Here is a 26026-nt window from a genome sequence, read left to right as displayed (position 1 = left end):
TCCAACCAAGCACTCAATTAAATAACTGAACCCTTAATTGAACTAATAATTTGCATAATCTGAGCTTTTTAAATAGAGTATCAAAATTTAAGAATTTATGCTATTGTATATATTGTATAATTTCATTATACAATTTTATACCTAAAGTGAAATCTCCATCTTTTAAAATAATTAAAAAGATCAGATTAGGCAAATTATTAGTTCAATTAAGGGTTCAGTTATTTAATTGAGTGCTTGGTTCCCCAAGGAACAGGGTTGAGAACCACTGTGCTAGATAATTTGTAATGCCAGGTTAAGCAATAGATGAAACAGCTCCAGTAAACCAAAAAATGAAATAAGGTTGTGGAACAGTGTTCAGATGCAAGTATTGAAACCTTTTTCCATTTTAAGTTTGGATTGCATTTTAAATCTGTCCTGTCTATACAAGTTTGACATTAAACATAATGAATAGATTCTAGCTCTTCTGTTTTCTTGACTTTTAACCAAGACCTCACTATGTGTTAGAGCAGGGATTCTCAAACTCGGTCCTGGGGACCCCTTGAGTCTACTAGTTTTCATTCCAGCCGAGCTTTATTACTTAACTATACCCTTAATTGAACTAATAATTTGCTTAATTAGACATTTTTACATGTTTTCAGCTCTTAAACAGTTGCAGGTCAAGTTACTTATCAACTGTTATAGCTAACTTGAAATTTGCAACTGTTCAAGAGCTGAAAAAAGTAAAAAGGTCGAATTAAGAAAATTATCAGTTCTATTAAGGGTCTAGTTAAGTAATTGAGAGCTCAGTTAGAATGAAAACCAGCAGCCACAGGGGGTCCCCAGGACTGAGTTTGAGAAGCCCTGTGTTAGAGCATTGATTTTGTTTTCATATAACCTGCAAACTGATGTGTTATTTCAGAATGGTTGAATTTGACTCTTGGCCCTCTTTTCATTCACAAAATAAAGTGCCTTTCAACAAGTTGACTCAAATACTGCAACAGAAAAGTCATTTCCAGCATTGTACTACTGCAATAACCCTTGTCCACATGAATCTATGGATTTTAACCTGCAAAAAGCATGAAATCCTAATGTGAAATACTAGAAATGTACTTTCATTCTGGGTGAGAAAACAAACAAACAAACAAACAAACAAACAAACCAAAAAATCACTTAATTTCAGTTTCTGAGCAATGAATGAAATTTAAGCGAAGTAACTCATGTAAACAGAAACATTAAGTAAGTCCTGCTATTAAAACAAAAAAACAACATAAATCTCTTGATGTATTCACTGTAAAGTTATTCATAATCTATAATGTTAACATGTTTATTATTAAACTGTTATATAAATATAATAAATTGCTACAGTATGATTTATATTGATTTTTTTTTTTTTTTTTTTGGGGGGGGGGGGGGGGGGGGGGGGGGGATAGTATTAGTGTATGATGCCTACAGTTGCAGGACTTCTATTCCCAGGGAACCTTGCACTCAATCATGTGATCGTAGTGCTGGTTTTGCCATTGCTACCGACGGCAGTAGTGACATTGAGACTCCGTTGTACCCAGTTGTAATACGTTACTTAAGTGAAGAAAGTGGTAGTGTAAACGATTTTTCGATAGTACTATATATCGTGATTACGAATATTCGTGCTAATCGTATCGTTAACATTTTTTAATTATTCAATAATCGTAGAAAACTATAGTCACTAACTCAATAAACGTGGCTGGAAGCAGGACGGATGCTTTTCCCTCCAAATAAGGGTAAAGTCATTGGTGTGTACTAGGGCAGCTGTGATTAAATGAAAAATCCATTTTTTGATCGATTCCATTCCACATTATGTACATGGATATAAATACTGGAGTATCGATTCAATAATTACATTTTTGTAACGCGCATAGTTAATACATTTGTTTAAGTTTATCAGCGAAACTGCGCCGAACGCCCAACCTTGCTATATACAGTATTTCTACCAGACAAAGACTTGTTTTCCTGCTCGTGTTAACTAGCATCGGATTTGCTGGTCCCATCCTACCAGTGAATCAGTTTTGAAAATTATTTGTAAGTACACCCCTCTGTCTATTCAATGTGCAAAAAAAAAAAAAAAAATCTGCAACACCTTGTATCCAGAGCAGGACGACAGGCTTGTATTCCTGGAAAACAGCCTGTAAATGAATTGTGCACGTTGAAAAAAACGTACTGTATATAAAGCTAGCTTGTGCTGCTCTGGAGTTTGAAAATTAACTGTTATATAATGAATGTTTTAACAATATTCAATGAAGTTATAAATAAATAAATGATCAGTGATGTTAAAAGCAATTTTGAAGTAAGGATCAGCTATTAGCAGGGATGTAATTTGTGCTAAGTAAATCAATTTATTATCATTAGGCTTCCAAGCCTATTATTTTTAAGATTTTTTTTTTTACTTTTTATTTTTTTATTATTATTTATTATTATTTTTTCTTCCCAAAGCTGTGAACTGCTGCTGCTTTGAAGCTGTGTGACTGATCAGGTTCTGACTTGGCAGTTAACAAGCTGGATACATTGGCTGTCAGATACTGAACAAAATTTGCTGCTGCGTCCTTGCAATTGGCGCAGTGACGCATTTTTCAATAAAACCTTTCAAAATCATCTTCTTGGGAACCGGTGAAGCGATTGATCTGACACTTTGCATATATCGTCAGCATACAAACCCGCATCAAGTTTGCGAAACAAGTTTCTGCGATAAATTTTTTTGTTGAAATGGCTGCCACAAACTTTAACGAAACGCGCCCTTAACAGAAAACTGCTGGTATTTGATTACCGTTGACCAAGAAACTCCAAACCTGGTAGTTATCGTCCCAGTAATAATGGGATACAAATATGTGAAAATGGTGATGTTTTATAAAACAAGATGGCCAACATTTATACGTTTTACATTTGAAATTCAAACCTGCCTCAGTTGACAGACGATTTAGTTAACTAACTCCAAACTTCACAAGCATCATCCTTGACACTGTAGCAATACAATTGACTTTTAAGAAACTTGTGTTAAACAAGATGGCTGCCCGGCGCATTTTTGAAAAAACAAACAAACAAAAAAAAAACTTTCAAAATCTTCTGTGGAACAGCTGAAGTTGCTGATTTTAAACTTGGCACATTGAGAACTAAACAGGCTTAGACGGGTACTGATACTGGGGCTTGGGAGCCATAAAACTGCCTGGCAGTTCTAATTATTATTATTATTTATTATTATTATTATTATTATTTTTGTTTTTATTTTTGCACTGAAAATGTATGGTACAATCATTGATATTTACTAACGATTATATTTTGTGTGCCCAATTAATCGATTGATTGCTATTCTCTCTCTCTCTCTCTCTCTCTCTCTCTCTTCACATCCTCTCTCTGCTCCCTCCGCAACTCCGAGAGAATATCTCCTGTCTATATCTCTCGCTCTTCTCTCACTCTCCCTCAATACTCCCCTATCTCCTCTCTCCCTCTCCTATATATATCTTGCTAATATATAGATATATATATATATATATTTTGTCGTACAGTTTGTTCATTCCATTGTAGGTAACATTAATAACATACCCCCCCCCCCCCCCCCCCCCCCCCCCCCCCCCCCCCCCCAGTGCAGCGCCCTCCCTATACTGTCCTCTGTTCCATCCTCAATTATGGGTATATCATTTCAATACATTCATTAAAATGTACGTTATAGGCTATTATGCCACCAGAAAAACAGGCTACCTCAGGCAAAGTTGATAATGGTATTGAAATGTGTTTTCTTAAATGTATAAATGAAATTGACAAAAAAAAGGAATATGCATAAAGAACACCATGCCCATACTGTTCTATTCCATACTTACAGCTGGTACAGTACAAAATAATTAAAAATTAAAAAATAATTAATAGTTAGCAGTATGTGTGTAAAGCAAGTACTTTAAATGTATTGAAAGAAATTCAGATGCCTCATATTTTGTAATTATGTACTGTTTCTAAGTACATGTAAATTCATAAATAAAATGTTTAAATAAAGCAGGAGGAAAAAAGCTTGCAGTCCCATTTTGACAGACTTAAATAAAGGTATCGTGTGTTGCAACTATTAGATGGTAATATAAGGACCATTTCATTAAGATTATTTCTCTTCCACCTGTGTGCTAGTAATTTTTTTCATTCTTGCTAGAATATTGCTCTTTTTTAAAGTCTGTAGCTTTCTTGTGTTGCAGATCATATATATTCCACAGTGAAAAAAAGACATAACTTGTTATTGTTTTCTTTTTATTCAGTTAACAAAGTAATTGGAAAATAACAGCTACTATCATGATAATTGGTCTATCGTGAAAGAGTGGGCTCTCAACTATTCGTATCATGGAAATTTACTATCGTTTCTTCTGTAGCAGCCAATGCAATATACTATTCCTCTAGATTTTTTTCTCTTCTGTATGACATTAGAGGAGGATTATTGAAAATGGGAGCTGTAGAAGGATCTTCTTGAAGAATGCTAAATTTCTGTGTATGATGTGTTGTACTTTTTTGGTCCTAGGATGATAAGTAAGAACAAGGGGAATACGATTGTTGGTATTCTGTGTTTTGGTTTTGTACAAAGCATCCTTTCTGTTTTTTGTCGATACACTTAACTGAGCTTCTCTTAGTGTCTGGAAACCCACAATTTTTGAAAAATGCATACGTAATTTGTTTTATTCAAAAAATCACTATCACTGCAAATGCGTCTCAGTCTTGGTAATTGGGAGTTTGGAATGGAGTTGCGACAAGCTTTGGGATGTGAGGAGTCGTATCTGTTTCTTTGTAGAAAATTGTAGTATTGATGGTACAATTAGAAACCATGATGGTAATGTCTAAGAAAGAAATTTGTTTAGAAATGTTCCATATATACTTTAGAGCTGGATGAGACTGGTCAATGAAATGTATGAAATCCGTTAAATCTTCAGTAGTGTTAACTGAGATGCCAAACATGTCATCAATGTATCGAAGATATAAAACTGGTGTATGTCCCTTTACTGCTGAAAAACTTTATTTTCAGTCCATGCCATAAAAAGACAGGCATAGGAGGGCCCCATTTTTGTTCCCATACTGACACCTCTAATTTGTTTATAAAAATCTCCATTAAAGGAGAAACAATTCAAAGAAAGAACGAGTTGGGCTAGTTGCAAAAGAATATCGGTTGCAGGTTCGTTTACTGTCTGTTTATCAAGGCTCATTGGCTCCATACTGACCTTCGTGTTAATTTCCTTATAACGATACCTGGCTGTTAGACTGCAGCTACAATACCACATAATAGCCAATACCAAGACTCCGTTCAACGTGCTGATCGCTTTGTGGACTATTTCTTTGCTGGTCACCTGCCTCTAACGTCAACACTGCAACAAAATAACTACACGGGATTCTGTGGTCTTCTGTACTAGGCCAAAAACGAGTACCTCGTTAGTTTTCATCCTGGTGTTTTTAACATTGATTTGCCTTCACGTTAACCTGGGAAGAATGGCCTGTACACAGCACAGGCAGCACCCTTTGCACCTTTGCCAGGACAGTGCTGATTGCCTTGGGGTCCGTATTTTATCATCGGGATAATCCAGACAACCTGTTCTGATTACGATCTTAAAGATCTGCTGAAAGATTTTGTTTTTTCTCGGTGAGACAAATTCACTCATGAAGCCCCTAATCTATGCATTATACCGTAAAGATATAATGTCTTACTTATGTAAACTATGCATGGGGTTAAGATGTTCAAAAATGATGTCAAAAATATAATACTTACCATTTAACCATTTGTATATATTCATACTAAATGTACCTACGTTGTTTTAGTTCATATAAATACTGTACTTTGTTTAAAACAAAATATTTCACCTTATTTTGCATTTATTGCAGGTCATAACAATTCACTGTGTCATTCCTACTGTCATCTGACCAAAACATGTTAATAAACTGCTAAAATGCATTCATAGCCAACATAGTCACCACAGTTCTCCATTTAGCGCAAAAACGATTCGTTTGTAGCATATAGGTATACTTCACGCTTTTCAAACACTGGCTGAACTTGCAAGGTACATGTTAAGTATAGTAATCAACGTTTTGTTGTTGTGATTCTAGTATTTTATGTTATGAGGACTATAGACTAAAACCAAAACGGTGAGTTTTTTCCTTTGTACAATGCCCCCTTAAAAAAAATAAAAAAAATAACGAAGTTTAATACATTACATTTTAGTTTTCACTTGCGTGTACATCTAAAGAAAATGCAGAAATAAAAGAAAAACAGTAATGATAATACCTTATTCAAATGTGTCTTGCCATTTTGTTTCTTGTGCAGAAACCACGCAGGATTAAAAAAAAGCAACTTTATACTGTTTCTACCTGAAAAATCTTTTTTTTTTTCTAGAATAGATCATGGTAATTAATCTACACAGAAACACAACAGCGTCGTACACATCATATATTGTTGTAGGGTAAGTAATAAGTAAAAAACAAACAAACAAACAAAAAACAAGCCCCCCCACCCATGACTTGGACCTTTTTGTATAATTTTACCGCAGTTTTTTTTTTTTTTTTTTTTTAAATAACATTTCTATAACATCATCCCTTTTTAGTATATATTGAAACAAAACTGTTCACGCATAATATAAGATTAATATTAATTACTTAATTACTTAATATTAATACTTATTTCAGGTTTAACATAATTGTTATAATACAGTACACGACTGAGTGATACATGCAGAGGGTGCAAAGTTTTCAGTATTTTCATAGTGTATCGTACCGATATGTATTCATTCATTGACACTCATATTGTCTTTTTAAAATGTTTAAACCCGGTTGCGCTATGAATACACTACCTGCACTTTTTGTTGATAATTTTCATTTGAGCGATTATAAAAACAGTACAAGACACAACAGTGTCAATAAAGTTTATTGAAGAAAAGAGAAAAAAAAAATCTTTTGAAATCCGTTGATTGGTTCCTACACCATCAATCAACTGGTGACGACGTCTATTGGTTGACTGAAGCTAGATCACAGCAAGCGCTCTTCCTTTCCACAATGTGTGCTACCTACAGTTTTTGCGTGAAACGTTTGGTTTATTTTGTACAAGTTAAAAGTAGTTGTTAATCTAGTCAGTTTCTCAAGGCATTCCACTCACACGTAGTTTAAAAACAAAAAAAAAAAAAAAAAAGAAAAAAGAAAGCGAGGCTACTAACAAAATTAGATACATTGCCGCAATGTTAATTATTGAATGTTTCCTGTTCTGCCGAGACAAAAAATAATGTGCAGGTAACTACCGGGGTGCACTACATTTAGAGAGAGAAACAGCATCTACACGCAGTCAACATGTAAGGCTAGAGACGTGAGTGGGGCATTGTTGATCGCATTGGCTTGAAAAGTATTGGTTAAAACAGTCAGGAGACTTAATAGTTCAAGGGACCTATAAACAACAGTTAAGTCGTATTGAAAGACGTGAACCTCATTTGAGATGGAGCTCGAGAAAGAGACAGATGGGAAGCTTGACGCTGAGAGGCAGACTGAGGCCATAATGGAGATGGATAGAGAAGTCAAAACCCAGACAGAGGGAGAATCAGTTGAAAAGGATCCAGAATTAGACACTAGGACAGAAGAGGTCAAGAGAAAACGTGAGATGGAGCCGGTGCGAGTGTGTGTCTCCGGCTCCGCACTCCTGCTGTGGCGTTCGGCGGACCTGCAGCTGGTCCGAGAGAGGATGGGCATCGTGGGCACGCTGGTGGGCTCTCTGGCCAGACAGCCCCGTCAGAATTGCCGGCTGGGAAGACCACTGCAGCTACTGCTGGAGGAGGCCCGTCTGCTGAAGGACACTGGAAGAGCTGTGTTGGTCAAGGGGGCGGAGTCAGAGGTGAGAAATTGTCTATCAGAATTAAGTAATACAATTGGAAAGACCTGTAAAAAGGATTTTCCACCCCGGCTTTAGAGGTGATCAGTTTTGAGTAGCCATATATCCCTCCACAACAATGAAATGTTGTGCAGACTCGTCACAGCCCTCAGTCCTGTATATATTCACACACACTGACACATTCACAGTAACTGCAGACTCGTCACAGCCCTCTGTCCTGTATATATTCACACACACTGACACATTCACAATTACTGTGCAGACTCGTCACAGCCCTCTGTCCTGTATATATTCACACTCACTGACACATTCACAATAACTGCAGACTCGTCACAGCCCTCTGTCCTGTATATATTCACACACACTGACACATTCACAATAACTGTGCAGACTCATCACAGCCCTCTGCCCTGTATATATTCACACACACTGACACATTCACAATAACTGCAGACTCGTCACAGCCGTCAGTCCTGTATATATTCACACACACTGACACATTCACAATAACTGTGCAGACTCGTCACAACCCACTGTCCTGTATATAGTCACACACGCTGACATACATTCACAATAATTGGCAGCTGTTGTTCGAGTGTGGAGATAGTGGAGCACGACATACAGCATCTACAGCAGATGCACAGTCGCTCTAGAATGATTCTGTCTCTGTCTTCAGTGTGACGATGACAGGGTGAATGTAGAGGTGGAGGAGAATTATGCAAAGCATCTTCAGCACAGCTATGAGGAACAGGGAAGACTTGCGTTAGAGGAGAAGAAACGTGTGCTGGAGAGAGTGATGACAGAGAGACTTGGAGGTAAAGAGGAACATTCTTTTTAGATTTTGAACTTGTTTATTATGTTGTCATTTCTTAGGGACATTGTCTTTATATATTTTGAATAAAGTGTGATGATGTTAGAATAAGCATTGCCATATCCATTGTTTCTTTTTAAATGAAGCTCTCACAGATCAGCCAATCAGAGAGCGTCTGTTATCTCTGAAGAGTTCTTTTTCGTTCCCTCGCTCTGCCATGATGGTTCAACTCTGTACAGCCAGAGCGAGGCTGAGCTATGCTCCAGATGAGCGTGATTGGCTGGCTACTGACTGGCCCCTACCACGTGACAACAAACAGGAAGTGAGGTATCGTGTTTACCAGGACCTGCGGCAGCAAGGATATTACATCACATCCGCTGGAAAATTTGGGGGAGACTATCTTATCTACCCAGGTAATTTGAATTATTTCAGAATGTTAGTTCTTAAGTACGTTATATTTATATTGTTAAGTGTATTTGTATAAAACTCTCTCTTTTCCAGGAGACCCCCTGCGTTTCCACGCTCACTTCATCGCAGTGTGTGTTCCGATTAAAAGCCAGTCTCCTATTAGTGACTTCCTGTGTTTGGCGAGGCTAGGCGCCAACGTGAAGAAAACGATTTTACTGTGTTCTCCGAGCGAGACTGAGGGTGAGGGGGTCATTTACACCTCTGTACAGTGGAGTGGCATGGTCTAGACTTCAATACAGGAAACACAGTGACAGGTGCTGGTTACTGGTACAGCAAGCCCACTGTCTAATATTACAATGACACAGCAAGCACACAGCAATGGAAGTGGCATTGTATTGTATTATACAGCACATCAGTATGTTTTTGGAGCAGTGATATGGTTGAACTGAGATATTCAATGTGAGTACAGCTTCAGGAGACTGGTTTGCGTATGGTTTGGTGTAGAGAATATTCAAGCACTTACAGTATTGCCTTACTCCATGATACAGTGCCAGGCTGAAGCACTCCAAAGCAAAGTAATGCTCCATGTGGAAAAGGCATTCATTGTGTTGAAATAAATTGCTATTATTTTGCACTATTTTTTCTTTTTATTCAGTAATTCATCTAAAGTTATTTTGTGAGCCCAAAACACGTGCAAAAGAAACCTATAGGACCCTAACCTGAAACATGAGCCTGTTCAATTAATGGAAGGTTAAATAGAGTCTGAGGATAGGGTTAGACCATTTTAATTGTCCTCTATGTAACCCTAGCCAATAGAGTCATGTTTCTATTTGTGATCCTAATATATACAGAAGTATAAATTAAACTACATTTAACAATTCATTTCTAACCATTACTATTACTGTTTTGAGACGTCTATAACATATTTTATATTATACAAAATATCATATTTAAGCAGTTAACAAAAATAACTATATCTCTAAACAGCTCTCTATGGAAGCTTTAATAAACATCAATTTTTTTTTTTTTTTTCCAACTTAATTTTCTCAAACACACTTGCTAGTTTTTTACTTTTTGGTATTAGGTACATAGGAGGCTTGGCTCTGTCTAGGTGTTTGCTGGAAGGGAAACTCAAGGATGCGTACAACTTATGGAAAGTTGTCTGAATCTTTATTCTGCTGGCCATCAGTAAAAGGTAATTTCTTGCTAGCTGTGACTTGATTGATGGCCGTTTTGCTGGTGTCCTTTATCTGCTAAATGAAAAATAAAAAAAATAAAAACATTGGAAGGTCAGATCGTCGCTAGAACACATTTCATTGTTCCAGAATTCTGAAGTCGCTATCCATTCACAACAGATGGAATACCCTAACACAAATGTCCATACAAACTTTCATTGCATTTAGGAAGATCCTTTTGTAGACCAACCTAAGTCATGCAAAAGTAGTGCACCGTGATTCTTTTACCATACCAAGTATCAACATAATTGGATGACCTGCTCTCATAGTATAAGTGGAATGTGTACCATAGGGATAGAAGTGTGTATGAGTGTAAGCTGCGTTTAAGTGAATTGTTTTCATTGCTTTTAATTAATTCTATTTTTGTAAAACACTAAAACATACTGTGCCTGTATTATGGCCCCTGCATTGAATTTAGCTTGTTTTCCCATTGCCTAAAAGGCGATCAAAATTCTCTCTTGTTCCGGAATCATGACCCCAACGTTATGGGACAAGGAAGAAAGACTGGCTTAAAGGGGGTACAGCTGGTGGAAGATGGGGTTTCAATCCACTTCCACTGCTTCCCTTTATTGTCGTTTTCATCTGAATGCAGTCCTCCAAGTCTATTCATATTTAACCAGTAGGTCACAAGGAAGAAATACTCTTTTCTCAAAGGCAACAAAACTGGTACAACAAACTTTGAAAACTGCACAGTTAATTCATATGCCATCAAAGATACACAACGTGGTCTGTCATAAAAAAAATGGAATTTAGTATTTGCAGCATAAGTAAGGGGTAAAAAGATGCATTATTATTCCGCTATAAAATTGAACATACCAAACCACTCCACTGGGGTGATAGCAGGTACCTTTGCCACTGGAGTCGAACACAGCCTGCACAGCTGGAGCTGTGTCTCAATCTTCCTGCACTATGCATGTAAACTCCCTTTGCTCATTCTCAATAATGAGAACCGTCAAGTTTCCAGAATGATAAGACTTTTTGAATGGAATTTTTAAATAATTTGGTTTCGTTTGAATAGTGAAAACAAACAGAAAGGCTCAATAAACTAAACGGATTGTTAAATGAAATGAAAATTACACATTTTGTATTGTGTAAGTAAAAGATTGTCTTAAACTAAAAGCCATGTGGAAGTGCTGTCCACCTCCTATTTCTGCATTTTAAACTATTCAGAGTTCCTCACAGCACATGTGTCCAGCAGCACAGGAAGCAGCCCCACACTCTACTGTCTTAGTGCTGCTGCCTCATGTAACACATGTAACACAAAGCTAATAGCATTACTACACATTGTAATCAGTGGCGTAGCCAGGATTTTGTTCCGGGGATGGATGGAGATTTTTTTGATGATGGTTAATAACACTGGCATATTGAGGATTTCACTTCGGGGGGAGGGTTCAAAACCCTAAAACCACCCCCTAGCTACGCCAGTAACTGTGATAAATAACTATGTTAATCCATACAGATCGTCAGCATTTAAACATAACCAGCAAAACATCAAATCTGGGTTAACAGATTATTACAGGTGGCCTTCTACAACACCTCCTCAAGACCCACCTGTTCTATCCCTGCTACTATGCACTGAATTCACCTTTCCTAAGTACCACATTACTGGGTCTCTCAGCTGATGTACGATTGCACTACTAAAATGTTATTGTCGATATAACTTGATATTATCATAACTTGCTGCATCCTATTTTGTAGTCTATGTTAGTAGTGTTATTTGCACTTACTGTAAAGTTCAGTATTTAAATATTAATTTTGCATTGCGACCCTGTACTGCCTTGTGACAACTGTAAGTCACCTTGGATAAAGGTGTCTGCCAAATATAATAATAATAATAATAATAATAATAATAATAATAATAATAATAATAGTACCATGGAAAGCTGTTTTACGATCCACCATCATTCAAGTAGATTCCATGTAGTCTTAAGGTTGTCGTTAATGAGTTTGCCCCTGTATAGTCAGTAGTAATGCACTGGATAATGAGGAGACAGCAGGGAACAGGACTGTTTAATGTATTTAGACAGACGGCCTTCTAATAACCTTGCTTGCCTCACTGAGTGTTCCAAGAAAATCACCAGCAGTCATGAATGAGTCTTTATCATTCAAATCATCTTTGCTTTCAGGTTTATCTTTTATAATTGATTGATTGATTGATTGTGGGTGTCGCAGTCCAACTTCCCTCCTTGGGCGCAGAGCTTTGTAAAGCAAGTGTACAGCTCAACAAAATAATGTGGTATGTGTTAAACAACAGGAAAGCAGGCTGTCAAATTATACATGTTGACATCTGTTACCGGAGTTAAAGGTTTATTTCATAGGCAGTGCATTTCACTCCATCACGCCAGTGCCCTTTCTCACAATCTGATGAAACAAAACATATATATATATATATATATATATATATATATATATATATATTATACACACACACACACACACACAAAATCCACATAGAAGAGCAAGTGGAAAACCAAATGTGAGACACATTTCAAAAGATTTTGACAGTGGAAGCAAGTTTAAGTCAATCACTACAGGAACATGCTACAGGAGAGTCGGAGCACGAGTTGTGCATAGCAAGACAAACTAGCCGTACAGCTTCCCAAAGTTAGAAAAGTAATACAGTAATAAAGTTGAATGAATATAACCCAGACAAGATGATCCCAGTCGCAAGAGCATGTTTGTAGAATGCTGAAGACATAATGTCATATCTCCCTGACTGGCCTTTCGGGCTGACACTATACTATACCCAGACATCCTTGACAAGATGCAGGACAAGTTACACCACTCCAAATACTGAACTGTCTAGCTGCCACAAACTCCTGTGTTCCAGCTATGGGAAACAGGAACCAATGTATGTATGTATGTGGACCTGTGCAACTTGCCTTAAAATGAGTAGCTAACAAAATAATTTCAGGAAGCTTTTCTGCTTTGCACTTTCATTTGCTAAATAGGTCTCAAATGTACAACTTTAACCCTGCAGTGTCTTCTGAGTCAAAGCATTTTACTGGCTGAAAGCATGTCAGACAATAGGGGAAGCAGCTGATTACCTACTGTCAGAAAAGAAGCCAGTGAAGGGGTGGAGACAAATTCACCCTCCAGGAGAAATGAACCAGGAAGGACAAGGCAGTTCCATCCTGCGCAGTAAAAGTACATTTTGCGCAACACAAACTGTCTATAGCACATGGTTCACTTTGATGGTATCTTTGACTTGTTAGTTTTTGTGACAGATACTTCAGTAGCCACCAGGTAGTGCACATGTCAGTGAGCTGTAGTCCCCTCTTGTGGCTGCATTCAGTAATACAATCAACGTTATTTATGGTCGCAAAATAAATAAATAAATAACCTTTTTAAAGTAATTGAATTGCTATATTCTGCTCTAGGAAAAGAATACAACATGTCACTCAAATCTAAACAAAATATGAATACCCTACCACTAAAATAATAATAATAATAATAATAATAATAATAATAATAATAATAATAATAATAAAACCACACAACTTATTAGTCATCTTTACCAAGTTCTAAAGACAAGGAACTTTATCTTTTTGGAAGCGCTCTGTGTGAGCTTCTTATTGTCATCCTGGACTCGAGATAGAAAACATAAATAAATTATCAATTATAACGAAGACATCGCGAGAGAATTGTTGCGTTGGTATTCATAAATAAAAGTAATATCAAATCTAGTTTGATAACTAAACATCTAACACACTACTAAACAAACACAGAAACACAAAAGGGTTATGTGCCACAGGTTTTGTAGACCTATAAGGGATAATGCATGAAATAAACGGGAAGAAGTTATTTACCTTGTTCAGACAGCCAGCTTCCTTCGGTTTGCGATATCACTGAAACTCCAAGACATCCTTCATTAGCTGGACTACACTGTTCTGTATTGGATTGGTACCCAGGACTTTTAATAATAAACACAACAGTTTAAAGATTGAAGAACTGGTGGATGTGTTAAAGAGTCACAGTGACCATTAACTGCAGCACTTATGTATTGAATTATTACAGTAGAAGTTATCGTTATCCACCAGTAATACCGCTGGTAGGCACGAATGCAATTCTGTTTGAAAGCTAGATTGTATTAACCGCATGACCGTGAGCTAAAAAGGGTTCTAATATACATTTATATAGGGCTCCTCGCTAGTAAAGAATATTCCAGGAAACCCTAAAAAAATCACAAGAAAAGTTAATCGGGAAGTATAGCCAATTTTTAATTTGCGCCTATTTATAAAAGAGGTAAAACGTGTTAATAGCAAAACTAGTACCAAACGATAAAGTTATAAAATCACCTTAATTTATTGAGATCCCAGAGAGAGAGAGAGAGAGACAGAGAGAGAATGAGAATGAGAATGCTTACCACATTCTAAACTGTTTAAGCTGGTGGCTGCTTAATCAGGATGATTCTGTCATTCGTGTGTATATGAAAGTTCTGGAGTTTACTAGCTTGCAAATTACAGATACATTTATTGGGGGATTCATAAACAAGCCCTATAAACTGTCGAATTCCAGGTCAAAACTAGGATAGAATGAGCAAACACTACAGCACTCATTCCGGGCAATGCCGCAGCTAACCGGAATCACATTAGTGCCATGTGTGGTAGCATTTTCTTGTTTGGCAAAAGAAAATGAAAACTTTAATCTTTAACTAAATGTTTTGTTAAAAACAAAACAAAACAAAACAACAACAACAACAACAACAACAACAACAACAACAAAAACAGATTCACTATCGCAACAACATTGACTTTGCAAGCTCATAGTTCATGAGTACAGGTCATTTGTTATATTTCGTTACGTTTGTTTTTACGCACTTTTCTGCTAGGTCAAAAAGATCATAGGTCAAAAATGAAAAAGAAAAAAGAAAGAAAACACTGCATCGGTCTTTGTGCAAAAAGATTTAAACAAATTGCAAAATACTTATTTTTTTCTGGTAAGGTCCGAATTCGGAGATTGAGTGTAACATAACAGTTATTTAAGAGCACTTAATAGTTTCAGTATTTCTACTCTGCAACGCTGAACTGTTCTACCCATTCAGCAATATGTTACTTTGGAGGCAGAAAATTTTATCTAGGCTTAATACGTGTGTCTGATTTCATTCCACTGCACAATACAGTAACTGCACAAACAACTTACAGCAAATATTTCACCAACAGGTGGCAGCAGCTATGCGTTTTCATTGTTTCGGAGTCAACATGCTGCATCACACGATAGACAGAAGATCGCCATGAGAAAAAGCATGCAATCAACAAACCCTGGGACAAGACACCAAGTAAAGAGGTACCAGTATGTAGAGTTTTATTCCACCATATGCAATTTACAGTATATATGCGTACAGTTAGAAAAGTAGTGTAAACCAGTACATTTCTCATAAAAAAGAATTTTTAAAAATCTCAGATTTTCTCATAAGAACAAAGTAAACTCTCAAAGTATTGATGAATTTAAGCATAAACTTCAACTACGAAGAAGGTGCTGAGGCCACAGTGTAAAAGGTGTCCCTTTATTTAGAAAAATGGAACCGTTCCATTCCAGTCAATGGCTGCTCCTTCCCATTTAGTCCTTATTGTCATCTCCACAGAAGGGAACCGTTTCTCCAGATCCCCCTCGCCTTTACTATGCCCCTCTTCCCAGTGATGAGAGTGAGTGTCTAAGGAAAAACAGCGCAGGCTTAGAGCTGGGCTCAGTCGAAACAGAAAGTGCCACTTCATGACTTTGCCTGTTCTGTGCAGCTGTTCAATCAAACTACATAGAGAATCATTACCCCCCCCCCTCCCGTACCTATTCCCACTTCCTAAATAATGGGCAGTGAATACTCGATGAAAACACGTGACTGCCAATCATTTTGTGCACAATCTTCAAACTTGTACAGGTTGTGTGAAGACTGATGAATAAATACAATTACAAAATGTACTTTGCGCCTCCATTGTCTTCTTTTGCTACTTCTGCAATCTGCAATAATTAAATTGCATAATCACACATTTATCGGGAGAGGCCTACCTATGGTAAGAATAACCGTATGGTTTTGTGCCAGCTGTCCATTGTACAAGTACAGGTCGAACAGGTGTTCCATTTTCCAGTCGGACAGGAGTGAGCGGTTTGTACTGAACAGCACGCTGTATGTTCCATTGATGTTGCACAGCCAGATTGGCAGTTTAGGGGTTTTCAACATGCTTCCCACCTATAGCAAGAATGTAGTAAAAAGACATTTGGGTTAAAACTAAAATATATACGTTTTACTTACATCTTCCAGCTGGCACAAGCTGCTCTGTGCACACAATAATTCACAAAACATTGAAATTCTAGAGTATATGATACAGCCATTTTAGGATAGAATCAGAAAATCACAGAAATAGATACTGTTTTACCCTTTTCTCGCACTGTAACATATGCTGTAAATAGTCATTCTTGCATTTACACATGTCAGAGCTAACCCCTCAATAGATCTTTAAAGACCATAATGCAAGCATGGCAGATTACAGAATTAAGAATAGGTTTTTATTTTTCAGTGTTAGGTTTGACACCGTGTTAGGTATGTATATGTATTGTATACTGTTGGATATCATTTATGTTGACAGTCTTGGTCTTTCCTCAGCAAAAATGGAAAAGAATGAACACTCTCCTAGATATTATTGCTTCTGCATACAAAAGGCAACACTGCTGACTTCATGAATACTAAAGCTGTTGTAGCTACAGATACAGCAGTCAATACCACAGGGAATGAACTTTGAGCAATATATTAGTCTGCAGTGTTTGAGTTCTCAGGCTAAAATAATTTCTATTTGAAAAAAAAGAAAACAAAGAGAAATCAAAATGAATCTGTACAGTGAGGTTGAGATCAAGGTGACAAGAAATAAAGCTGTGATTAAAAAAGAATTCTTGAATAATGAAGTGCCTGCAACCTGATATTATCACAGGGGGGTGCACTGGAGAAGGGCAGTGGAAGTCATGGGTGCGGCTGGTTTACTCCGCTGCAGCCTATATGAGCAGCATAATGCTTTTCAAAATGAATTGTGTCGTAGCTTAGCAATGACATTTATAGCAAACTTCCTGAGTCTCCTGCATAAACACTGCATGTTGACTTAGGTATTTCGTTCTTCTAACCTGTTACCCTGTGCTGGAAAACTAAAAGCATACTGTACTGCGCTGCCTTTGTTTCGCCACCGTTCTAGTAACACATGTGCTTGATAACAATTCAATCAGGTCATTAAATAAATAGCACTCTGTAACTTGATTATACACCCTTTCCTGCAATCTTCCATAAAGATAACATATTTCTTGTAAAGTTTTTATTTATTCCCACAAGTCCTTTATAATACAACCAAAGGTCTAATCAAAACCAGTAAAACCAGACATCTAACAATAGAAATATTTCATTGACAATGTAAAATGGATAATTTAGTGCCGGTACAGTGAATGTCACTTTTAGAATTAGAAGACAGTGGGCTCAATTTAGACTCTTGTTTGCAGCAGTTATAAAATGTTATAAAACTACCAAGAAAGCTCTCAGGACCTACCTATGTTTAACTAATTCTACCTCTAATCCTAACCCTACCACTACCTCTAATCCTAACCTTAATCCTAATCTTAACCAGAAGCATAAACTTCAGCATAACCATAAACATAAGCATAACCATAACCCTAACCATAACTCTACCTCTAATCCTAAACCTATCCTTAACTCTAAGAATTGAGGAAGTGTTGCAGCCAGAGTACAGATTGGCTAACAGTGTTACCATTGGGAGTTTGCCATGTTGCAGCATCTCCCGGTTCCAGTGTAAGTACCCCACATCACTACGGATAAGGACTCCGTGCAGGGGGAGCGGCAGGGGACTGCCTTGGTCATCATACTGAATGTTGCCATTGAAGACATTGGGGCTGGCCCTGCCCGTCAACATCAGGTTCAACAAAGCCTGAAACAGAAAAAAAGTGGTGTGCCAGACATCAGAAGAAGACCCATGTATTGTGTAGAAATTGTGTTTCATTCTACACAAACAAGACATGCACCACTTAAAAACAGAGATTGTGGGACCCACCTGCTGGCAAACAAAATTCCCCAGACTTGAGTGCAAGAGGTGGGATGTAGTAGAGTCAAGGTCTTCTCTTAGCCTTTGAGGAAAGAGATCAAAGTGTAAAACCGTAATTTGCTGCCCACCCTGTTAGTAGTTGTGTGCAGACCCGGTATCATGAGTGCAATTTGTTTAACAAGCCTTGGGGTACTGAGTCACTGATCATCAGGGTCAGACAAACTACCTTTGAGCATTGTGTCTCTCTAATAAAAGCAGTCCGAACGAATTTATTAAAAACTTGCAAAATTCCATAATCAGAATGTATCAAATGTGTGTACTCACTGAACATCTTATGTATCACCTATTTATTTTTTTTTCAAATTGATCATTGTAAGTTTCCCACTGCGACTAAGCAGACGGTGACACGACTGCGTACCTGTCAATAGTCCTTGAGAAAATCAGACTGTACAGGAACAGAATCACTCCATGGCTTCCTTCTTCTTTAAACTGTTTGAAAGATTAAAAAAAAAAATCTTTGAAAAGATTTGATCGTCCATGTGATTTGATATATTTTATACTCAGCACAATTTATTATTTCACTACCATGCACATCATTCGTATTGGATAGGCCATAAATGACTTTAATTTAGTTTATAAGTTTATTTACTTTGTACCTGCAGGGTACAAAGAGAGATCTAACTATACCATGCTCAATAAAATTATAATGCAACAATACAAGTATTCCAAACAATTACTATGCATTCAAAAATATATATATATATATATATATATATATATATATATATATATATATATAAAAATGCCCAAGAGAACACAATAGAACACATTACTTACACATTGTATATGTTCATAGATGAATTTCTGCATGGTTTCTTTTTCACTGAATTTAAACAGCTGAACCTGAGGAAATATAATAGAAATATTTGATTTAGGTCATTAGAAAATATTAAAATCCTTGGTACTACTGTATCTATATACATCCATTTGAAATTTAGTTTGTAGAAAAAAAAAAAAAAAAAAAAAGACTGCACACTGAATCATAACATTTTAAAACAGCGCTGTTGATCTTTCTGTGAAGTTGATGTCCTCTCTCTGCACTTTTGTGTTAATAGTTCTTTGCAGAAAGGAAGTGGGTTAAAGCTGGCTCATACTTACCCTCTCTGTGAAGTTGTCCACTTTGTACTCAGTGCTTGGTGTAAAGTAAGAGTCTGTAGACACAAGACAGACTAACCCACTATGTGACTCGCCAGCTGACCACAGAATATCGGACAGGGCGGCTGCCAGGGCCTCTTCTTGTTTTTTCGGACTGACTTCATACAAACTTTCAAAAGAAAAAGAAAAGCACCAGAGTTCTATTTTTATTGTTAATTCAGTTTAAAAAAAAAGATTCTGGATTGTGTGGAATTTGCCTAAGTGAGTTATAAAAGCTGGAAAACTTAAATAAATCTTACTCTTGTAAGCAGATGTTTTCTGTTCCGTTGTTTCCTGTGAAGAGTAGGTATCTGATAATGTTCGCCTGCACAGCCATCTGGATTGCACTGGATCCTCCCTTAAACACAAGCACACAGCACCGGTATATAAATCAAACATCGTTAGAATCAGTTGTGTATGTGAGTAAGTATAAAGTACAGGCTTGAAAAGCAGTCACTGCTCTGACAGAAATAAGGGGCACCCAGCCCACTAAATATTTTAAAAACTTTACATGGGACGGTTTTAAAGCGCTGATATTGCCCTGCTGGAGGCAGTTCCTCTGCAATATGTGTAAATTAGAAGAGTTGAAAAACTTCACTCACAAATGATGCTAATCTTTGGTACTAGAATAAATTATTATGTAATATGTGGGCTCCTCTGGATAGAGGGGTCTCAGTCTAAACTGTGTTGGAAGTTACTGTTACTATTTATAATTATTCTAAAGCAGTGTTACATACACAGTTTCAAGGTGTGTCCTAATCAATGTGTTTGTAGAATATGCAGTTTGTTCTAAAATGAAAACAGTGAATGGCGACTGTTGGTTATTGAAAGTTTACATTCCTTGATTGTGCTTGAGTGTTATCTGGTTTCTAACCGCCCCTGCTTGTATTACAATGACACTGTGTGCTGAGTAGTAATAACTATATGTTGATTGCTACCATAAATCAGGTTTGTTCAATGAATGGCTCTTGAGCTTCATAATAGTGTGTGCAGGTATTTAAACATGTTACATGTATAGGATAAAAACTGTCAGATTGCAGTGTAGTCTCTTTTCCCTGATTTCTATGGCTCTATTTCTTGATAATTGGTATGGCTGTTTCATCCAAAAAGATTGGACAGCTCAGCGGTAAATCTATGACGAGGTTCCCTCAAGTTAACTCTTTCACACCATGCATTTAAGAAATGCCCACCCTTTCTGCTTCCAGGGCATATGACAAGTCAGAGAAAGGCTCCCGAAACTTGAAGTAGGATTTCTTCCATTCGTAGTTGAAGATGTGGAAGGTGCTCCCAAACAAAATCTTTCTAAGGTCCTGGAGATAAACATTCATCACATTACATCATTATTTAAAACAGTAGTAACTAAACATATCAAAGCCTTGCCTTGTCCATTATAATTGAATCTGACTCAGAACAGGGAGATGCCGTTTTTACATATTGTAAATTACACGCCAAGGACTCCATTTGCACAACCTATGAACTCAATTATACTTGCATCTAGTGGATAGTTCCCCCAGTTGTACCAGTGCATGGTTACACTCAAACTTGTCAAATGAGATTTGTCAAAGATTCTGATGAATACTCATGCATGTAGTGATTAAACTAGGTGTCGATTAAAGCAGTATTGCCCTTTATGTGCACCGGATCAAGCACTGTTCCCATCTCAGTTGTTTGGCTTGAATTACAGGCAAAGCTCTTAAGAGGCTCATGAATAAATTACATTTCCTCTACTTCAGTATTGTTTCAACAATGCATGCTGCAGCCTCCAGATCAGTGATACTCTATGTATCAGATAGGGCTCTTTGTCTTGTAGGTAAAGTTGGGTAGAGTTACAGCTCCTGTCAAAGAGATAAGGTATACTTACCCCTGCCATATCCATTGTGATAGGAATTCCGCCCAAACTAGAAGAGATGGTAAGGGGTTTGGGAATAGAATAAAGGACATTAAAGGTAGCAGCTTGTCCACGAGGCTTGGTGCCAGAAGTGGCTCCAGCTCCATTTTCACTCTCATCCTCTGACTTGCGGCTTTCCTGGTGTTTCTGTTTGGAAGGATTCAAAATGGCAGGTTTTAAATGCTGCTGTTTTTTATATTTATTTAAATATATATTTTAAAAAAGTACAGCTATATAGTATTACAATCTCCCTATAAAAAAATGACATTCATTTTGAAGTACGTTTTGCAGTTGACTGCTATGTTTTTTTTGTTTGGCAACATTTCTAGGCACCTAACAGTGTGTTCTAAAACAGAGGATCGAATGCCTGCAGCTTTCACAGCTCAAACAGAGAGGATAACTGTGAAAAAGCAATGTGTCAACATGCAGAAGCTACTCACTTCTTGTCTTTTCTTAACCTCTTCTTGCAATATCTCAATGTAGCTAAGTTTTGAGGGCTCCAGCCTCTTTATTGTTTGCAACACCTCCTGATGTGTGTCCATGATGTGTGAAGGTGATGAAAGGAGTTCTTGCATGAGGAGGGTTTATGAAAAAAAAAGTATGCGGGAGAACAAAAAGGGCTTGCTGCCTCCCCCCCCACTCCTGGCCTATAGCATAGCAGCAAGAGCTCCTATATCCAGCGAGCATACTTGAGTCAAGACCTGAGACTACAATGAGAAATGAATACCTTTGAAGTGATACTGTATTTCAAAGGAAGTCAGATTATAAGACAATAAGGCCAGTAGACAAATGCTTCTTCTAATTGCATTACTTCTTGTAGTTTCATCTCAAAATCCAACTCGTTGCTATGGAGATTTAAAAGGCACAGTACTTACAGATTTAAAAGCCCATTTTCTATCCCTAATTAGCTTACATATCCTTTCCACTGCTCCCTACACTCCTTGTTTTTAAACCTGAATGTTTTTCTGTGTGTAAAAATACAGCCGTTGTTTTAGAAACACTTGGAAGCAACGTATTTGTCAAAATTAATGGGGCTGCACAAGCAGGGTTTCGTACAGCGGAATTCACATTTGTATGGAAACTTACCTTAACTGAAGCATTATTTAATTCCAACCTAAAAATAAATATACAAATATGTTGTCAAATATCTTCTTTTTTTTTTTTTTTAAACTAATTGCTTTATGAAATTGAATATAACTAATAATTAACTGGGGGGGGGGGGGGGGTGAGATGTCACATTTACATTTCTCCAGATACAATGGTAAATAATGTTGTAAGTAATAAACAAAATCAATAATTTAACAGTCACATACACTCGAGTGTTGGTTTGGTTTACATTAAATGTATAGTTTTACTTCCCTTGAGTGTTTTAATGTTTTGCAACATAAATGATTGAAATGTGATTTGTTTGCTATTTGTTAAGTAAAAAAAAAAAAAATAAATAGAAAGAATACCAAAGCAATACATAAAATTAAATAATAGGATGCACAAAAACTCTTACCCCTGAGAGCTAAAGATTTCCCTCCATTTGTCCAGGTTAGATATTTTGCTTGCAATCTCATCCAATTCCTCACTGTTGAATTCATACTTTTTGCAGTTAATATGCCGCTCCATCTGCAAAAGGTACAAATCAGAGGCCACCAGTGTTAACATTTACATCCAGGTCTGGCAAAGACACTATCAGCCAACCATTTACTTTGAAAACAAATCATCCTAAAAACCAAGCCAGCTTGCAATAGCTTGAGTTTGATCGGTGGAACTATCAATCACAAACTGACAGCTCTGAGTTCTAAAGGCCAGTCATTCTAGCAGGTGATGAATGTTTCATTAGCAAGTGAAATACTGTATGTGTTTGTGTCCATGAGTAAAACAATAAGAATCCACAAAGGAAACTGAAGTAAAACATCTATGAAAATGAGCTTGTAAATGAACCAGAAGTTCCTTCTCATCTCAAAGCATAACAGCTTAAAATAAATCTTGCATGTTCAGGGAGTACGAAAAAAATGTTTTCACCTCAGGTGGAAAAAAAAAAATCTGGAAAAGGCATGACACCACTGGCCATTCTCTTATGCTGCTAATGTGCAACTTACACTAGCTGAAAATACATATTGCATTAAAAATAGAATTGAAAAAGTGGTTAAGGTCATGTTACAAAGCTCAGTTACAACTGTATATTCCCTGGGGGCATTACTGTTGTGCTACAGTAATGAGCTATGCAAATTAGACCTTATGAGTTCATGCAAATAACTGCAGTATCAATAAAGTGAACTGCTATAATATTATCATGCGAGATATAAAAAATAGCAAGCAAGAAGCATTATGGGATTCCTAATCTTTCTATGTTGGTGTTAGAAAGTTTTTGTTATTTTTTTTATTAGCAGGAGCTTATTGAAAAAGAGCTGACTTCTACTCTTGACTGAGTGCTATTAGCAACATATATAGAGATACTGTACTTTTATAGACTATTACAGACTGATATGCTGGATGTATACAATTCCTTAACACAGTCACTAAAGATAGGGCCTATAATGGATATGAGTGTTTGCTATTGAGACTGTTCTTTGTAAACAGAGGTCCTTTGGGCAGTCTTGGATAGGGAGGCTTCTGATAAAGTCAGTCATGGCTGAGATTGACTTGCAAAAGGGAGATACAGCTTTCAAACTGTATAGTATAGAATGTTTTGGGTTTTTTTTGGTCTTAAAACAAGAATGCTAAATTATAAAATGAAACAAACAGTTCCCTTGTACTTGGCCTTGGCAGTTAGTGGTAAACAGCTCCCCTTATTACCTAGAGACAGAATGTTTATTGCACCGCACAGCTGATTGGTTGTTATGAGAGGTTTATTACATTGTTACGGATAGCAACGTGTTCCTGGTACTGTCCTCAGCTGTGTGCAGTGCATTACATTGAAAACACACACATCACAAACAGTGCAGTGTGCGCTAATTATCTTTCCAGGAACCATTCAGTCAAATGGTATGACTGCAAATAAACGAATCTCATTTTCACAGTCATTTTAAACAAGTGCTTTAGCACGTGCTGCCAAATGTACAGTATGAGTTTCTATATGTTTCAATTCCAATAATCTCTTGAACTGCTGTCTTGAAAATCAGTACAGTAAACCAGTGATTGAAATTATTTTAAATACGGATGTAAATGTAAAAAGGCAAGTATGACAGTGTACATTATAATTTCAAATTTCTAATCTATTTATTTAACCAGGATAGAACCATTGAGATATACATCTCATTTACAAGGGGGTCCTGGCAAGAAATAACAACACTATGAAATCAATGACAAAAGAGAGACAGATCATTCAAATAGGACAAAAACAATAATACACAATAAAAGCATACAGCAAGTAAACAAGTCCCATTTCCATGATCCTGGTCATAATCAGTATTTAAAAGATTTGCGAGACTGCTCAGAGTTAAAATCCATATTTATGAGTGATCTAACAGGCATTGTGAAGAGGCCATTTTTATGTTTTATTCCAAAGACGAGCTAGTCCATATTACATCTCAATTTGGGAATTTTAGAAGTAGGCACATCATTTGATCTTAGTGCACAGGTAGAGTTACATGTCTAACAGAGATGTAAGGTAACTTGGAGCGTAAACCAAGTTGTCTTGCTATTAGAAAGTAAATCAAGGAATAGGGCAAATCTCTCTCATTGAGTATACGAAATAAATCCTCAGGAGTGAAACTGAATACATGTCTTACAAGACGAACACTGTGCGCTTGCTGGTAACTAAGCTACTGAAACATAATGCAGCCTCTGCGGCCGTGGTCAGCTTGAGGTGCATAGCAACTTTGTTTTATCCTGCTCTTACAGATTGGAACTTGTAGAAACAAGTTTTTACACATCATTTATGTTACTGCCTACCAAATGACAATAATTGATCATACTGTATAAATTATTCACCAGGTATGTCTAGATTGTATAAACATACTCATAAAAGTTTACTACAGCAACTGATCCCAGTGATTTAGCAGTGGCCCATGATGTTTGCACTATATTTTCCTATTAATTTCCTATGCTTTACTGCACCTTGCAATACATAAAAGTGTATCATCCCAAAAACATAATACGAATAATGCTGTGCTAACACTAGTTCAATAGCCAAGTCTGCATGTGCTATTTGTTATTGTTTATTATCTTTTTATTTTAACTGCCATTTGTTGATCATCAGTTTATTCACTTCTTGTTATTAAATGTCAGCACCCTTTTCCTGGCTCTCTACTTGTTGGTGCTTACCATTTCATACTCCAGAAGAGAGGATCCACATACAGTTCAGCGAGTGCCACACATCACCCACAGGGAAGTCGGATTTGAAGGGTACTTTGAAAAGACTTCAGTAGCCACAATCCAAAGGAGGCTGCTATTCCTACATGCGGTTTGTTTGTGAAGTGTTTGAACAAAATCCTTCCCTTTTATTTCTGTTGAAATGGGCTGGGCTTTCACATAGAGCAAGAGAGTGTTTATAGGTTTCTGTACTGTACAGTGCTACATATTAATGGGCCAACAAATTACTGTGGTACATCTTATAAGGAGATTGACTACCCTACATATTCAACCAAATCTGTTTAATATTACTTCTGTTAATGATCAGCTTTGCTTATTATCATG

At 36.9% G+C, this 26026-nt stretch overlaps 2 protein-coding genes across 3 annotated transcripts; one reads left to right on the top strand and one right to left on the bottom strand.

Moving 5' to 3' along the window:
* The first annotated feature begins 6971 nt into the window (after nucleotides 1-6971).
* Nucleotides 6972-12028, top strand: tsen34 (TSEN34 tRNA splicing endonuclease subunit). Its single transcript, XM_041264809.1, has 4 exons — nucleotides 6972-7834; nucleotides 8508-8646; nucleotides 8789-9055; nucleotides 9144-12028. The coding sequence occupies exons 1-4, from the start codon at nucleotides 7442-7444 to the stop codon at nucleotides 9335-9337; spliced, it is 993 nt and encodes a 330-aa protein (XP_041120743.1). The 5' UTR covers nucleotides 6972-7441; the 3' UTR covers nucleotides 9338-12028.
* A 3536-nt stretch (nucleotides 12029-15564) lies between these two features.
* LOC121322821 (inactive ubiquitin carboxyl-terminal hydrolase MINDY-4B-like) lies at nucleotides 15565-25782 on the bottom strand. 2 transcript variants are annotated; one of them, XM_041263162.1, is made up of 13 exons: nucleotides 25655-25782; nucleotides 22899-23011; nucleotides 22484-22511; nucleotides 21371-21544; nucleotides 20700-20819; nucleotides 19770-19867; nucleotides 19474-19639; nucleotides 19153-19218; nucleotides 18734-18804; nucleotides 18325-18397; nucleotides 18025-18201; nucleotides 16289-16469; nucleotides 15565-15938 (listed from the first exon to the last, which is right to left on the bottom strand). In XM_041263162.1, exons 1-13 carry the CDS (start codon nucleotides 25655-25657, stop codon nucleotides 15796-15798), a joined length of 1413 nt encoding a protein of 470 aa, XP_041119096.1. In that variant the 5' UTR covers nucleotides 25658-25782; the 3' UTR covers nucleotides 15565-15795. The 2 variants fall into 2 exon arrangements, with proteins under 2 accessions (XP_041119096.1, XP_041119097.1); XM_041263163.1 differs by lacking the exons at nucleotides 22484-22511; nucleotides 22899-23011; nucleotides 25655-25782 and adding an exon at nucleotides 21838-22125.
* Nucleotides 25783-26026: the final 244 nt, after the last annotated feature.

The sequence above is a fragment of the Polyodon spathula genome, chromosome 11 (genome assembly GCF_017654505.1).
Source record: "Polyodon spathula isolate WHYD16114869_AA chromosome 11, ASM1765450v1, whole genome shotgun sequence".
NCBI classification, from domain to species: Eukaryota; Metazoa; Chordata; class Actinopteri; order Acipenseriformes; family Polyodontidae; genus Polyodon; species Polyodon spathula.
The sequence above is the reverse complement of the archived record's forward strand: the minus strand, read 5'-3'. Positions and strand labels throughout refer to the sequence as shown.